The sequence below is a fragment of the Lepeophtheirus salmonis genome, chromosome 3, assembly GCF_016086655.4.
Source record: "Lepeophtheirus salmonis chromosome 3, UVic_Lsal_1.4, whole genome shotgun sequence".
Lineage (NCBI taxonomy): Eukaryota > Metazoa > Arthropoda > Copepoda > Siphonostomatoida > Caligidae > Lepeophtheirus > Lepeophtheirus salmonis.
In genome coordinates, this window is record NC_052133.2 from 6498062 (window position 1) to 6516787 (window position 18726).

At 31.1% G+C, this 18726-nt stretch overlaps 1 protein-coding gene across 9 annotated transcripts in view; it reads left to right on the forward strand.

The window, feature by feature from the left end:
* LOC121114281 (3',5'-cyclic-AMP phosphodiesterase 4C) overlaps positions 1 to 18726 on the forward strand; it is a 404803-nt gene that overhangs the window by 130713 nt on the left and 255364 nt on the right. Inside the window, exon 2 of one of the 9 annotated variants that reach the window (XM_071886957.1) lies at positions 15249 to 15507. The exons of 7 other annotated variants lie outside the window; for them this stretch is intronic. In XM_071886957.1, the coding sequence (XP_071743058.1) occupies positions 15293 to 15507 (215 nt within the window). In that variant the 5' untranslated portion in view covers positions 15249 to 15292. Of the gene's footprint in view, positions 1 to 14973; positions 15508 to 18726 lie in introns of those variants that run through there. One more of the 9 variants, XM_071886956.1, reaches the window with a different exon arrangement.

The following is an 18726-nucleotide window of genomic DNA, read 5'->3' on the forward strand; positions in this document are numbered from 1 at the left end:
TACTGCAAGATATCATCATTTTTACACTCCAGCAGTTAACATTTTAAACAACTCTTCTAGGGCTTCACAATGAAAATACGTTTATTTTATTTTTTATTTTTCAAATTAGCTCTTTTTAAATTTATATTTAACTACTGAGGAGAGTCCCCATAACACTTTTCAAGCATTACTTAGCTTGAACTGATTTTTTTTAATCAACAAGGAGTTTAAAACTAAAGCACGAAATTGTTTTTTCTCGATTTTTTTAGAAATAACAAAAGTAGCCTTACACTTAGTGTAATAATTCACAAACTAAATAAAAGATTCTTATAAAATTTTGGGAGATGTCTTTTGAAGGAAGTTACTTTCGGAAAATGAAGTGAATTAAAAAGAAACATAGCTTCATCTATGTATGAAGTGTGGGACTTCTCCGCTCATGGGCTATAATAGATCCTTTATTTCATTTGTGGTACTAAATTTGACCTTGGTGATATGACCCATATATAAAGAAATTTATAGCGGCTAAAAATTTGGAAATTGCTTGAACTAAATTTCAACTGTTAACCAAGAGAAAAGTAAAAATAAATATGGAGAAAGATAAGAGCTTGAAAAGAGAAATCAGTCACAATATTAATGAGTTTATCATCCCAATACGGAGTTATTTTATTCTTCTTCTTTTTTTTTTTTTTTTTGGGGGGGATATAATTTTGGCTAATCTTTTATCAATTCATTAAAACCTAATGAGTAGGGTGAATGTTGAAGAGTCTAAACTTGTTTTTTAAACTAAAGACATCCATACCCAATTTATTTGTGTAGAAGGGAAATTTTTCTACCCGAGCTTAATATTCAAAAAGACATTTCCCTCCTAATGCAAATATGCCATCAAAAACTAGATATATAACACATGGGAAGAAAAGTCATAGTCTTAATAAAGTAAATACTTTTTTTTTCATTCATAATTGGCATTTTATTTACAGCTTTTTTTTTTCGTTTGATGGAGCGAATTCCTCATAACACTTTTCAAACTATTGTTTAGCTAGTCCGGTATTTTTTTCCATAAAGAGGTTTGTGTAAAATTAATATGAAAAATTGTTTTTGATCAATTATTTGGAAAATAACAAAAGTAGGGCTACATTTAGAACAATACATCACAAACTAAAGAACGCATTGTCATAAAATTTTGACCGCTGTGTTTTAAAGGTTATGCCTAAATGAAAATGAGGTCGATTTGAATAGACGGTACCATCTATGTGTGAATATTGCAATTTTTCACATGTGTCACTCACTATATACAGAGCTCCTTAATATATACATTGTAAATAAAGAGTTGTATAAATAATGAACTGGTTGTAAGTAAAAGCTCAAAGTTAAAAGGCATTTAAGTCAATTCATATTTGGTACAACTTTTTGTATGTTAAATTGTATAAAATATGAGTTGATGACTGATTTTTTTTTTCAGGAGCTGTTCATTACTATTTCATTCTTAAGCAAAGAAAATATCCAAGTATTGAGTAATTACGTGTGAATGTGCTCATGAAAAACGTTGAGTAATACTGGTAGTTTCTTGTGGAATTATTTTCTTTATTTATCAAACAAAGTTTATCAGTTATTCAAAGCCTAATAACTCTAAGCAATGCCAGATACTAATGTTAGTATAAATATATCCAGTGGAACCATAAAGCATTTTAATTACATTTATTGGACGCTGGGGTGTATACTATCCTATACTAATATTTTGATGAATAGTGAATATACCTCCAACAACAACAAAAAATAATCATGTAAATATTAGAAAAAATATACCAAGTAATTGGTAATTTTCCAATTTCTCGTTGTAAAAGCAATCAAAAACACATCATCTCATTCGAAAGGCAAGGGCAAGCAAATTTTGGGAATAGAGTTATTATATTTCTACCCAAATATACCATTATATTTTCACTTATTATAATATCGTGAATCACTTAATAATGCGGAGGTTAGCTCGCACCTAAAACTTAACAAAAAAACAGTCACACAAAAAAAGGTAATCCCATTCAATTTAAAAAATAGTACATAAAACAACAATTGGTCATAATGATCAGGTAATGGCGTTCTAATTTATTTGTAAGATGCTCTGAATTTTTGAGGTAAAAAAAATATTTTTGATAAGAGCTTATAAAAAATGTTTAATTATATTCCAAAATTCAAATAAAAAATACACACTATGTGATCCCAGACATTTACTATATGGTCACATTCAAATAAAAAATGTCTAGCCGTACTATTAATGCCTTTAAAAAGAAGCAAAGTCGTTTTTTATTACTCTTTTAATAGCCCCTACCCAGAGACAAGGTGTTTGTAACTATTTTATATTATATCCAAAATTGTAAATGATCAAGCAGAGGATTCTTTAGGCAATTTGACTATCTCTTCAACCGAAGCTTATAACTTAAAATCAGTTTTTCTCCAATCAATTTGATTCAAAGAATGATTTCTTGAAGATAATGATGTGTTAGTCCTTATTTATTTGGTCACAGGAGTGGTCCTATCTGCCCCCTTCCTTTTGACCTGTCTTTTGGATTATCAGTAGTACAACTGATTAAAAAAGGAGACATAAAGTTGATTGACGTCACCAAGGACCAAGCATGATTAGCTGTAGGACTGATATACAGAACTTAACTTAACCGTACTGAGACTTAAATGACTGGTACTGCAGTCTTCAGTCCTAAATAAAGACTTACACAACACTACTTGTTCATATCTGAACTAGTAAATATTCAAAATTGTTATTCGGTACATTTTCAAAAAGGTATAAAAACTGTCCTGGGACATATTTGTATTTTTTTTTTAAATTTTCTTTTTCAAAATGATCTATCTTTAGATTGTTTTAATTTATTAAATTTTATTAAAACATAAAGAGTATGTAATAATTAAATTATCCCCCAGTAATTTCCACCATTTTATAACATACGAATAAACATGTTTTCATTAACACAAATAGGTGAACTATTCACAGTAAAATATAGGCTCTACAGACGCAGAAACAGAAGAACATATACATAGTAATAAATTCCAAAAAGGATCAAAAATATATGTGGGTTGTAAGAGTATAATATTTTCCCACCAAAAATATAAAAAAAGTCGAAATATAAATGTGTTTACCCACACAAGAGAATCAAATAATCATCCAATATATTGAGTGAGTTTATTAATAATTTATTTCGAATAAAAAACTAAGTATACTTCGTAATTTTTTTGTGTGTCTTATGCAATAAACATGCTTGGTTTCGATTTGATTAAACACATAAATAAATTTTATGTATTTGAGCTTTTATCATGCTTGTATTGAGTGACTATTATATGATTTACTTCACATTTGACTTTGAATTTATGACTTTAATTTACATTCTTAAGTAGATACCTACTTGTTTCGATGGGAAAACTTAGTTTGTAATCTAAATAAAAAATGAACTCTAACTTTTTTTTGTCAAATATTTTAAATGAACTATGTGCCTTAAGGCACTTCTAAATCATATTTGTATTTTAATCATTCATTGATGGCGTTAATATATAATTTATACGATATTTATCTATAATAAATTCTTTTGTAGTGGAAATTCTCTTCTTAACAACACACATTTTTCCCATTAATAATTTCACTAATTGAAAGTACGGTGTTGTCGGTATTTTATCTCACACTTATCTCCAATAAGAGAAAAAAAGAACAGTAAATATATTGGTAGTAATAATTCTTATTAAGTACCCTTAAATTATTCTTAATTGACAAATGAGTTGCACTGATTAGTAAAACACGTTGTTATCTTTATGGTATCTTTCAACCTCTCCTCCGAAAATAAACTTTTAAATAGGCCCACAGGCCGATATTTTAATGTGTCTGGCAGCCTTTCCTCCAAAAAGAAACAAGAAAAATAGGCTCAAATCCTGTGTTCGTTAGCCAAATAAGTCCATCATACCAACTTCTATTTCCCTTAAGTACTTATGAAGCTTTTAATGCTTCAAGTACTCCAAACCTAACAAACCATACTATATCACAACGATTTTTAAATGAATTACTTATATATATCTTTCACACTATTAAAATTCGACATTATATTTTATTCGATTCTGTTGTAAAATATTGCTTCGCAAACCAAGACCTCTTTCCGTTTGTAAGGAGGTCTGGGCAGCTAAAAATCATCGAAAGGAATAACAAGAAGTATTTTACATAAACATCAGGAGCTTATTCTACAAAATCCATACACCTTAAATGATTATTGACAACCACTAGCCTTCATTGATCTGTATCACCGAAACTTGGCTAAATGATTATATAAACTCTGAAATCATTCTTAACAACTATTTTCTAATTTCTCAAGCAGATTACAACTCATCGACCAAATCCAGAGGGGGTGGGATCGCTATCTACTCCCTTAATGATACAAGAGCTTTTATTCTGCAGGAACACTCTTGTGAATTTTTTGAACTGTGTACGATTCAAGTTCAAAATTTAAAATTCATGTGTGTATACAGATCCCCCGACTTCAATAACAAAAGTGACCTTCCACTATCTTCTTTCATAAAGGAAATTAATAACTCAACCATAATGTGCGGTGACTTCAATATTCCTGTAGTTGATTGGAATACTCTGACACCTTATTCCAACGCAGCAAATCTACTTATCCAGGATTTTCTTGACTCCTTTCTCCACCAATACATCACTGAATCTACATACATCAACGGAAACATAGTAGATGTTGTCCTCTCTAATTCATCATGTAATATTAAGACCGAGGTCATGAAGGAAGTGTCTCTCTCAGATCACTACCCCATTGTTACAGATGCTGATTACATCGTCATGTTGAAAAAGTCACACTAGTCACCCACATACACTCTATATTTATAAACGCCAATTACATAGGAATCCAAACAAGCTTGTTATCCATTGACTGAGTTTCACTCTTTTCCGCCCCGAATATCTCCACGAACCTGGTACTATGTGTCGAGCATATGTGGTCTGCATTTCGTAATATACTTCACTCCCTTAGTGATAAGTACATTCCCAACAAAAAATCTCAATAATGATAAGGGCTCTCCATGGACTAATCGCAGCATCATTTTATTTGCAAAATAGAAAAGGAAAGCCTGTTGTCAATACAAAAAATCCCCATGTCCTCTAATCTTAGAAAAGTATGAAGCTCTCCGAAATGATGTTAAACTTCTGGTGTCTTCGAGGAGACGTTAATTTGAAGATAAATTGCTATCTAACTTTGATAAAAATAACCACAAGCCTGTTTATTCTTATAGGAAACACAAATCGGGGCCACTCAATATGATTTTAACAAATTTAAATTGGATGACGGTACTCGAATGACCGATTGACCAAAGTATTGCCAATCTTTTAACGATTTCTTTCACTCGATTTACTCAACAGATTATGAGACTGCCTACATTGATCAACCATTCCCAGATAAGTGTCCTCGCCTATTCAAGGTTTTCTTTGCAGAATCAGTTGTCCTAAAAGCCATTTCCTACCTCAATAGTTCTTTCTCGTCGGTCCTGATGGTATTTGTGCTTTCTTCTTGAACAAACTTAGTAATGGTATTTACTTCCCTCTTACAATGCTATTCAGCAAGTCGATGCAGGAGGGAGTGGTGCAATTTGACTGGAACAGGACCAATATTATCCCAATACACAAATAAGGAAGGCATAAGGATGTTCGTAATTACCGACCAATTTCCATCACAAGCCAGATCTCTCGACTAATGGAGAAGTTAATCAATTCTGAAGTGATAAACTTTTTTGACAAACACAATTTAGCATCTCCCAGACATCATGGATTCCAAATTGGAAGCTCTTGTGTTACAAACCTGGTATCATTCTGGGATGATGTCACTCGAAGTAGGGACTCCTCTTCGATACATATGTCTTAAACTTTGACTTCAGCAAGGCATTTGACAAGGTACTGCACGGTGGGCTCGAACACAAACTATATTGCATTGGGATAGGGGTTGAACTATTAGAGTGGATTTCATCTTGGCTTAGAACTCGAGAATAGTAAATTCTTATAAACGGCATTGGATCAGGTTTAATAGGTGTCCCATCCTTTGTACCTCAGGGTAGTATCCTTGGACATATCATCTTCTTTCTCTATATTCAGGACCTGTATGACAACATCAGATCAAAAATATATATGTATGCAGACGACACAAAGCTTGTTTGCCACTCGGAAGAGGAGGCCAAACATGACATCAGAAAATTTCTGAGGTGGAGCGACCGTCGGAGAATTCCAGTAAATCTTGAGAAGAGCTCCCTTATAATTTTTCCGGTCGGTGCTACTGATCTTGGAGAGATGAAGAATCTGAGTGTCTTTAATGATCTAAGAGTGCTGACATCTTCTAATATGAAATTCAGCATTCACATTTACAATATTGATAGAAATACCAAGAGAACGCTTGAGTTTATTAAAAGGAGTTTTAAAACCAGAAATATTATACTGATGAAGAAGCTTTATGAAGCATATGTTATACCTATTTTAAACTACGTTTCTGTGTTGTGGAATCCAATGTGTAGAAAAGAAATCAGAGCTCTTGAAAATGTACAGAAACGCTTTATTAAGATGGTATGCGGCTATATATCCTATGAAATTGGTTTACATCTAGTCGGGATGTTGTCGCTAGAAAAGAGCAAGAAACTTCAGGATGTGGTTATGATGTTTATAGTTATTAATGGACTGACTCATTGTAATATCAAACCCAAAAAATGTAGTTGTCTTCTGATTTTTACTTAGTTCAGCCATCGGCAGTTACTAATTACCTCCAACTTAGCTTTTTTAATTTAGTTTGGAACAGCCTTCACGAAGACGTGAGAAGAACCTCTTCACTTTGCTGTTTCAAGAGACAAAGCTTGAAAGAGACTTTTAAAAAATAATCAACATCTCCTTTAATTCCACACTACATTACATATATCATTTCATTAGATTTTATCGTATTATTTTATTATACTGTATCATAATGTTTTACTATATTTTATCATGGGTCGACGATATTTGGCTTTTTTTTTAGCAACTAGTCGAAACCAGCCAAATAAATATTTAATTGTAAGAGTACTTATCCTTTAATATTTATTTAAGGTAGCAAAACATGGACTCCAGAGATGGATTTAAAAATAAATCAATAATTTTATATTTTCCATTATAGGGACAAAAAAAATTTTTCACAAAACATGTCGACAAATTTTTTGCTACACTGTTTTCACTCAATATTGCCACCTTCATTATAAATCATAGCATTTACAAATCGTATGAAGGCCATACTTTGAAGGTCAATGACAAATTCTTCTGACAAATTGTGCCATGCAAGCACTATGGAGGACTTAAGTGAGTCCACATTTGGGTGTTAGGTCCAGTTGGTTTCCCTCTCCAAAATGCCCCATATAGAAAAGACTAGTGGGAACCATAGAAGGGGCCATATCACTTTGAAGCATGTTATCGGTGCATAACTTTTGGCACTTGGCGGACGTGTGAGAGAGGGCGCCGTCCTGAGTTCACATATATTTAACCTCAAGGTAGTTGTTCTTCAACAATGACAACATGATGTACTTAAGCATCTAATAGTAGGCCTCCTGGCCAATTTTCTGTCCAGAAAAGAACGGGGACATCATCCTCCCATGAGAGGCCACAACACTGAGAAAAAAATTTGGCCGGATATTTCGTGTGGTTAACCACTTGGACGTCTTCATTTGTTTCTGTCAGCCAGTAGTCGTTACGGAGGTTTTGGAATTGATCAACCGTGAAAATATACTAGAACGCTAATTTTTTTACAATTGACCCATTTGGCTTCATCCATGTGAGTATTTTCTTGCACGTCTCGAGCGTCCTGGTTTTTATGCTCTCTATTAGCAGGTAGCAAAGGGCCTTATTAAAAGAAACTAATACCCTGTTGTGATTTATAACCCTCTTGATGGTTCTAGGAGCCACAGCCACGTCATTTGCGAGGCAATTCAACGACTTAGTGGAATTATCCTTTATATTCTACTCCAAACTTAACAAGAACTTCTTATCCCTCTTTTAGTTATGGCCCTTCCATTTCTGACATCATGAAGCAGTCTTATCCATTTTATTTTTCATTTTGGCCAATTTAAAATCCAGGCTAAAAGAACACTTAACGTGTGTCTTCATTACATAAACTCAAGAATGTAGGAGAACTGAGATACGCTGCTGTTTTGCTAATTGCTTGCTCATAATGACTAAATTATTATTATTGTTTGTTTATGTAAAGAGGACAGTGGAAACAAAGTATCAAAAAGTAAACGCTTTTCATACTAATGAGAAGAAAAAAAAAGATGAATTAAAAGTCCACATTTGTTTTCCCTACCTTGTATTTGATAGCCATTATTTTTTCATAGCAGTTATAATATGGCCAATACATAAAAAATATATATATAAAGATATAGGATAAACAAGAAATAGTATTCCTGTCCCTTTGGAAAAGGACTATACTTATAATATTGATAACTTATTACTAGAGTTTTAATTAGACAATTATTACTAACTATAGAGTTATTAGTCGATAATTAAGGAACATTTCTTCACAGCTTAACAAGATGTAACTTAAACTCATCCAATCAACGTTTAGAACACACGTTAGGAAAAAGAAGCAGCGTAATTGACAGATGAGAGCACAATACTATGTTAATTTTTGAATTAGTGAGGTAACGCTGGTGATATATTCAAACATATTCATTGTTGCCCATGAGCACTATCACTGCCCAGATGGGAATTTCAACTGTCCCAATTTGTTTAACATATGATCCCTGAAATAGCTTAGACCAGTTCTGTTACCTACAAATTTAAACTTTTTATTTAATCTGTATTTATATAAATATTTTTATATTTGAAAAAAATCTGTATATTGAATTTTTTGTACCTTAGTTAGATAAGGGTATGTGCGTAAGTTTCTATTCGGGTATAGCTATATCATTTTTTTTCACATTTATTTTTCATTAACGTAATGAAAACAATGTACCCTAAAAAATCTAACTGGCTAAAACCACTATAAATAATTTGATATTTAATAGACAGGGTAATTAAGCAAACTATGTGCTCAAGAAGTAGCATTGCATAAATATTAACACTTTTTTAAAACAATGATTTTTTTAACATATCTTATTTACATACACTTTGTTAACTTGGCCACTCAATATGGCTAGGATTAGAAGTAATCCCACCCTCCACACGGTGCAGGAAAGTTGATCACACCCTCTCAGATAAGTTATCTAACACAGCAATATTTGATCCCTCAGGCAGACGTCAGTTGAATAGGGAGTTCTGTTGGTCTCCATCTCCTAGTCACCTCAGACAGAAAAGTCGAGCACATTCAAATTAGATGAGGATGAAGCACATATGTCCTTAAACAAAAATATGGGATATTGATGGAAGGAAACTTATGGAATCAGGATGATGTGTGTGACGGTACGCCAGCCTGTACCCTTGTATAATTTAAATCTTGATAGTTTAGTTCAACCATGGCAATATGGAAGCATCTTGTAATTGGTGTCCTGGCCAATTTTTAAAGGTTTTGAAACAAAGGGGATTATTTTTGCCACCGGCTGCCTCAACCAAAGTAAACATTATTATGGTTAGTTGTTTGGTTAGGTACACACACTAAACCTCTAGTTTTGCTTCAGCAAGTAAGAGGTTATTGCCCCGGTTGTACATTTTATCCACTAGTAAAGTATTTTTGTCTGATAAAATTCATTACTACATATTACCACTACTCATCTTACATCTACTCATGAAAGAACAAGAATAAGATAATAGGAAAAAAGAACCAAGCAACAACATTGAGGGGAAAAAAGAACAATAAAGGATCTCGAGCCAGTTCTTAAAAAAGAAAATGCTTATAAACATTATTAGCCTTCTACAATTCTAAATCCATCGTTTCTCCTCTCTGGTCAAAACACCAAAAATTATTATGTACATCTTCACCAGCTCTTCCAAATCTCTAGGCATTGCAGACCCTGAAGACCTTGCGCCATACCTTATGAAAAATACCTTTGCTACGATTCCTTAAATTTTCAATCAATCCTTGGCCCTTGGATTGGTGGCCACCAGCCAATCAGACGTAACACACATTTTTTATTTTTTTTAGACGTACCACATTAATGTTATACACAATATTTTAAAAAATAACAAAGGGGAAAATTTACAAACTTTGATTTTTTACATTTAAAAAATGGAAGCTTCATCAAATTTTACTTAATTTAGACGATAATTCAGAGTCTGTTTCGTCATCAAAATGAGACATTCGCATTTTGTTTGTTACTGTATTTTTAACAAATAACTATAAAAAAATTTCAAATTTTAGAAACATTTTTTATATAAAAAATATAAATTTCAATTGAAAAAAGTGTTGCAATTATAAAAAAGTTTCAAACTTTTTTATAATGTTTTATAATTAAATATTTATTTTATAAATGAATCACGTCGAGACTTCAACTCTATCTCTCAACTTTTCCTTCAAAAATAAATACAAAAAGAACCAAATAGGTCATTGGTTTTTTAATTATTCCCAAGTATATTATTATTATTATTCAATAATGACTGGAAATCATGGAGAGCTTAAAGTATACCACAAAGAATATCAACTCAATCAAGCTTTAACTCAAACCATAGATCCAGTACGCTCTACTCCTGGAAAAAAAAATTACTATTTATTAAGCTCTTCAACGCTCCTTACTTTAACTACTTTAAAAATACATACATTGCAACTTATTTAAACACTTCTTATACAAATAGTTAGTTTGTGAATAAACATATACATTAGAGAAAAAATGATTTGCTCCCTTTCTGATTTTGCATGTTAGCCTAATGACAAAAATAGCGTCATAAATATAATAGTAGGTTTACTTTAAAAGTAAAAAAACATTTTATGAACAAAATATGTGTTAGAAAGAGGATAAATGCTCAGTAGAACACAGTAATAAACACCATGTCCACTTTCAAGCATGGAGATTTTTGGGGTGGTGTTTCTCTGCTTCGTTGAAAAAACGACTTCGTTGCATCGGAAGCAGAATAACATAGTTATATACAAGAAAATATTGGGACGACAACCTTTTTTCCTTAGGGAGGGGTACTGAAAATGGTTGGTGTAATGGGTCTCCAGCACTATAATGACCCTAAACATACGGTTTAAGCTCAAATACGTTTCTGAAGAATAAAAAAGTGAATGGATAGGAGTGGCAAAACTTAGGAAATCGGCAAGGGATCAAAGACTTAATCCCTCCTCTACTGTATATGCTTAGATAGTATGTTGATTTATAAGGTGGGGAAAAAATTAACTTTGTTTTTTCCACTCTTTTTTTAATTAAGTATATTTTGTTTGTCAATGGTCACATTGGATGCGATTTTTGTGGATACAATTCTGTCCTCTACTGTGAATAATCCGACCGTTTGAAGCTGGCAATGGAACAAAAATGTGTCAGTATTGGTGAATAGGAGACAAAAAGACATCATCAAGATAAGGCACACATTTTTGATAACGGGACAGACGTTCCAGGAGCTCGGATGGGAAGTTCTTATGCATCCACCCTAAAGTCTGGACCTAGCAGCAAGTGCTTGCACCTATTTCTTTTTATATAATCAATCCGCTTTTGACTCCAAATTTGGCTCTATATAGGGCTGTGAAAATTTGTTGTCCGAGTTTTTTACCAACAGAGACAAGGGCTTCTACAAGAAGAATATTATGAAGTTAGATTCTTGTTGGAAAACAAGTTGTCGAATATATTACTTCGTATTAAGCAATGAAAAAAAGATATAGATGCAAAACTACTGTTTCTAAAAACCTCTTATATTAATCCTCCGTTTCTTAAATTTGATATCGTAAACATTAAAGACATAATGGTAATTTTTCGAAATTAGTCAGAAAGGGTTATCTTTTGATAATAATACTTTGCTTTTTCGCTTCCTTTTTCATGTATAGACTTGGATTAATGATGTACGAGTACCTTTGATACAACCTTTCACATAAGTATAATAGTTAAAGGATACAGATGGTTTAATTTTGGGAAAGAAAAAACGCCTTTGTTGATTTTGTGTCGAAGAACATTTTCATAGTGGGTGAAGGAAAAAAACAATTATACAATGTATTTAAAGTATCATTCGGCTTAGACATTGAACAAAACCAGTTGTTTTTTCTGTATATTTTATGATCGCTAACATGCTATGAATATGTTAGAGAAGACATATCTCAGTCCATTTTTCTCAAATATCAAAAAAGCTACATCCATAAACTTTCATTTCAATTTTATAATATAATGCAGATTTTTGTAAAATAAATTCCACTCTTTTATTTTAATCCGAGATATCAATTTTTTTTTTTAATAATTCAGTAAGTTTCTCATTGTTTTCATATGTAACTTTTATCCATAAAATTATTGATTATTTTGCTATCAGTTGTAACTAATACGGCAATTTCCCTCACATTTTTTAATTTTTTTAAATTATTTTATACAATTACACTTTAGATCATACATGTTTCATGGCGAGAGCAAGGTTCCAAAAGTTTTTTTGAATTATCCAATCTATAATATACATAAATATTATTTTATCTTTATTTAATATGTCAACATCATAAAAAGTCGAATTAGAAATTAGAAATCCATTAAAAAGTATTATATTTTTTTTTGTTTTTTGAATTTTTAACACAAGTTTGATATTTATCAATTGTTAAAAAGGAGGGTTGACAAATTTTATTTTATTTCAATATGTGAAAAAACTACCATTTGACATATTGAATTGATATAAGTCTGTTGTCTGAAAATTAATTGATTGTATGTTATTCCAGCTTGGAGTTTTTTTGTTTTTTTTTGTAAACTTCTCCAACTGTCTTCAGTCGATTCTACAATATTATTACTGAGACTGATCGAAAGTCAGAATAACAACACATTATTGTATACATACTAATTGGTTCATTAGTTTCATTAATGGACAAATAATTAACTTCATGTATTTAGCTCTGTTATAAAAGTAACAACAAAACTCACCATGTAATTCCTTCTTTGCACCTAATTAACCTAATACTGAGAAAAACATTTAATATTACGTTAAAATAATAATTAAGAGTCAGAAATGTGTTTATAAGTCCTAATGTTGTAGTTAGTCACATAATTTCTTGAAATTAAGTCTAGTTGTGAGCCTTGACCTCTTTGTGTCCATGCTCAGTTGTGACTCGTTCAAATTGTTGAGTTCAAATCTGGTTGAGATTTCATATCCAGTTGAGAACCTTTTAACTCTTCGATTTAAAGTCCAGTTGATAACCTTTAACTCTATTAGACTAAGTCCAGTTTATATTTTTTTAACTCTACTGGTCCAAGTCCAGTTGAGAACATTTTACCTTACTAGTTCACGTCTAGTTGAGAATAATTTAAATGTCTTAGTCAAAGTCCAGTCGAGATCTTTTGAAGTATCCTAGTCCATGACCTTCGAGCTCTAATAGTACAAGTCAAATGATTACCGTTTGAACTGATTGAATCCAAGTTGAAAAATTGACGCGCCTATGGAGTAACCTCTATACATTTTTTAACTCAATTAGAAAAGGAATTTTACATAAAAAAATGAATAAAAATTTATACCAAAAAAGTAACTAAATTTTATGCTATCTTCCACCACAAATAAAAAATCCTACGTATTTGTAAATATTAAAATTACTTTTAGTGCGCGTCAACTACCCTAAATTACATTTTAGTTTTATATTTTTAGTCGAAAAAGTATTTAAAAGCATCAAAATATGGATACCTATATTGATACTGGAACCGGTAAAAAATTATATGTCCCATGAAATTACTAATGGGTGTATTTTTTAGTCCGACTTAGAGTTTGAACTTATATTTTCATTATACTTACATACCTATATATTGTAACTATAACTCCAGCTTTAGTAATCTTTAGGCTTCAAGTATTCATATTTATATCTAAATCTTTTCATTCCAAATGTAATTCAAGTTAGAAGTAAATGGTTAAAGTTCGATTTGATTTCAATTTGTAAATATGAATTCTCATTTCCTATTCTTTCATCCTCAATATAAAAATTAAATTATATATATTAAACCAATTACGTTTCAATATTAATAATTATTAGAAAAAAGTCATATTTATTGTTAGTTTAAATATTCAAGAACATAATTTTCACATGTCTTAGTTTTATTGTTGGTTATCCTTTATAACCTTGACTGTCAAAAGAGAAAAAAAAATGGAAAAAAAAATATGGTAATAGTCCTTCAGTCTTTTTTATTGCTGAATTTGTCATTTAATATTTAGAATGTAATTAAAAGAATGTAATTTCAAACCAATTAAAATACATAACTCAAATGCAATTTGGAGAGGTCAATGTCACCAAAAACGTTAAAAACGCATAATTGACCATAATTAGGGAAAATATTTTTAGGTGGAGGTTTACACTCTATCAAGTGCCCATTATAGTTATTTTGTATATTTAATTGCTAATTTTATCTATAAATAAGTCAATGAAACTAATTCTAAACGAAAGCCCTATATATAAATAAATATAAAAATCTTTTGTTAAACCCTTTTAGAGTTATTCAATACGTACAATGATCTGCTATATATCATACAAGAGTCAACCATAGTCATACAAAAGATAGAGGTGTTATGCGAATTAGAGTTTGACACCGTCCCACTTGAACAAAGCATTCAAATTGTATTATTAAAAAATAAATACATGCACAATATCGAGAGTGTTTCAAATATTTTTATATTCCATCGTCACTGTATTTTACATCCTATTAAATTTTTAATACTGAACTTTTCCGTTTTTATAGAAGTATAGGATAATTTCATACAAGTTTTGGAGTAATTGATGTAAAAATAAATATATAGCTGTGGACTTCAATAACTTTGCTTGTTTTTGCTCAATGTAATCACACCAATTTTTTTATCTCTAAGGAGTCAACATATGATAACAACTAAAAGTAAAAAATCACTTCATATTTGTTTTGTTTTTCTGAAAAAACTAAGTGTAAATGTGACTAGCAATTACAGATCACTAGCTTTATTGTGAGCATTTACCACTCTTGTAATTTAATAATTAATTAAAACTGAATATCAACATACGAAGTATATAAATATTAATATACGAAAAATAAAAAGAGTGTGTTTTCAAAGCTCAGAGTATCCGGTTTTGATAAATAATTCTATTTATGTTTGTATATATTTGCTGTATATTATTGCATTATCTAACTCTTCAAAATCAAACAAAGAGTAATTTATGTATCAGTGATCATTGGAGTGTAAAGTCCCAGAATAAAAACAAAACAAAAGATGGAGTCGAAAGATCGAGATGAATGTCAACCTCTTAACTTTCATCACATTCCCTTCTCCATACGACAAAGGTCCTATGTACAAGATATCATACGTCGCAGCTCCTCAGCAAAAATTCAACAGCAACAACATGATTCAAAATCTCCCGGTTCAAACAAGCCAACAAATAAGAGATTGCTTCTACGAAGTCGGAGTGCCTTTATTGCTCCTGTGAGGTAAATGATTTACAATTAAATATTTTCCTCTTTAATACTTATTAGAATTTCTCTTTTCACGCCCCATTGTCAATGAAAAGAATAACGGGAAACAATTTTTAAATATGGGGATCCCAAACAGTATATAATTAATACTGTGAAATTAAAATATCTATCTTATAAAAAAAAATACCCTTGTCGTACTAAATACTTTTATACCAATTATTATTTAGTATTGAAGACTGCAGTACCGTCCAGTCCTACATATTAACTTATATAGATTGGTTCATGATAATGTTACGCAACTTTATTTTTTATCCTGTTTTAGCACTGAAAGTCCTAAGCACTGGATTAAAGGGTTTATAGGACATACCCTAAGAATGGACTTGGTCGATAAATAAAAAACGACACAATACTGCTCATAAATGCTCAATTATTATTTTCCTCATTTTTTTCATTATTACTCAAAGTAACAGGATTAACTTTTTAGAGCCCACGGATCTCAATTTGCTGAATTACTATACCTAATCCGACCTGCAACAACAACAAAAAAAAATTAGTGAGAAACAGGCAAATTTCTGGAGGTTGTATTGTTTTGAAATACATAACCTGAGCCAAAAGCTAATAACCAAAATGGTCCATCACTATGATGGAAGTAAATCTTATTAAAATATGTTTTTTCCGTTCATGTTTCGGTAATAATAATAAACAAAACTATGAACTTACGAGATTTTTTTTCTTGTAAAGTTTGTAAAGCATAAATCGTTAAAAACGCTTAAGCCGAGTGATTCTTTATTATATACGCCAATGGCGTTAAACGGAAGTTATGTTTCTTTGTAATCCTGTTCAAGAAGACATAATAGGACATCAACCTTCAATGTACCCTGAAGGATGAATAATAGAACCACGGTGGTACGGGACCTCCTATCGCATACTGATTAAAAAGTGAATGGCGCCCAAACTTTGGATAAAATATTTATTTTTAGAAGGCTAAAAGTTGATAATTTCATTAAATTTTCAAAATGGAATCATAAATGAAAACATCGTCGCTATATTGTTAAATTTATAAACAATTTAATTTAAAATTAATTTTAATTTTAAAAACCAAGTTTATCAGATTCAGTAGATAGTTTTGTATAAATTATGTTTACAAACTGTTGAAAATGTTCTCCGCGTACAACCGTCGTCAAGCGATCATTGTGGCCCTCCGTGCAGGCCGTGCACCCAAAGATATAATCAGCTTTCTGAAGTTGTCCTTTACCGCCATGTACAAAGTTGCAAAGGAGTTCGAGGAGTCTTGAGGGATGGGAATACCAGCAAGGAAGAAGACTGATCGATCTGCGTACAAAATTGGCTTTCAGATCATTTGTAGATATTCTGGTCTAAGGAAATGTGGCCACCCTAGCTCCCTAGACTGCAATCCTTTGGACTATTTCGTGTGGGGTGTCTTGAAGAGAGGGTCCAACAAGCGCGCTCATAACAATTTGGCTTCACTACAGTCTCCATTATTGAAGATGTGAACAATATGAATAAAGATCACCTGATCAAGTCAAGCAGCAGGTTCCGCGCCAGGTTGGAGGCCATAGTTGAGGCTGAAGATGGTTGGATTAAATGATTAGGTTTATAAGGTCCTTACGTTTGTATATAAATTGATTTGGAAATATCTCTACTAAGAAATAAAAAGATTCATGTACTGGTCTCGAAAATTCTTAATTGTAAAACTGCATTTTGTATATTAGGATGTACCGAAATGACACAAGTTGAAAATTTGCTATCGCTGGATATCTTTTATTATGCATTTTATTCCTTTAAACGTCCAAAATAAATGGTCCTTCATGGACGTGTTTGGATTTGCGAATCTGTAAAATGTGGAAAAAAAGGAAATTTTTATGTTTTGTTTTTTTTAGTTATCGATTTTAATCTCGATAGAGTATTTTTATTTTACTAAGCATTATAGATGAAATGTATTTTTTGAAACAATATTTCTTTAACTTGCCTCATGGTATGAGTATTTTATTTTTAAGCATGCAGCCCATAAGAAAATATTAGCATTTGGTACTTTGTATTACGTGCATTTATTTTGATGTACCTCTTCATTTTTATTTGTAAAATCTCATTTTTTTTTATATAAAGTGTCAAATGTATTAGTATCAAAAATAATTTTGTTGTTCATTTATTCCAAATATGACAACCTATTTTACGAATTTATAATTTTGGAATACAAAAACTGTGAATTAAACTTTTAATAATACGACCATATATTTATTTTCTCTTTTTTTCCATGGTTGATTTGTTTAAATAAAAGCATATTTTATTTTTATATTCAATAATTTTGATATTTTTCTTTTATTATGCATATTTAATTCCTTTTTTTCAGTAAAACTAATCTGTGGACTTTGAGGAATGACTAGAGTCATAAAAGGCTCAGTGGCGTTGTTCAAATCCTTTATATTAATAGTTATATTATCATCACAATTGAAATTATGTGAACAATAGGGCTGTACACTGATATCTCCCAAATCCCTTCAATCTTATATGTCTCTTATATTAGATATCCTGAATTGTTTATATTTTTGCTTTGAGTTTAGAGTAACTATAGTAGAACATGCTCAGAATACTACTTATAGATACATTTTTGGTAGTAGACTTGTTTGAATAGTGTGTGAACTTCATATCAATAAATTACCCCACTGTTATATAATAATGGAGCTCAATTCTTCCCAAAACTGAGCTAGCTCGTTTTCAAGTGTCCTAGATTATATGAATAATATAAATCTTCTTTATTATGTGTTTTTTTATTATAAATAGGGAAACTAGTGGAAACTATCTGAAGTAATGTTCACAATTTGGAGTGTAATTATAAATTCAAAAAAATAAGCACAAGTTTCGCCCTGCATTAAATTTCTGAAAAGCATTACTTGGGTGGAGATAAAAGAAAAAGTTGAGCCTTATAATAGAGTTCAATGTGAATTTTTACATATATATGTGGGTCAAAAGTATTTTAAACGTCCTTCACGTTGTGTACATCAAATACAATTAATTCAGAGCATGAAACAAGTAAAAAATATGGCTGAAATTTTTGGAGAAATGTGTGTGGCATGCTCTCTCTCTGAGCATGTTTTACTATGTTTACTATTAAGACAGACAATTCAGGATACCCAAATAAAAAAAGAGACATAAGAGATGGAAGTGATTAGGGAGATATCAGTTTACTGCCATACTGTTCACCTAACTTCAATT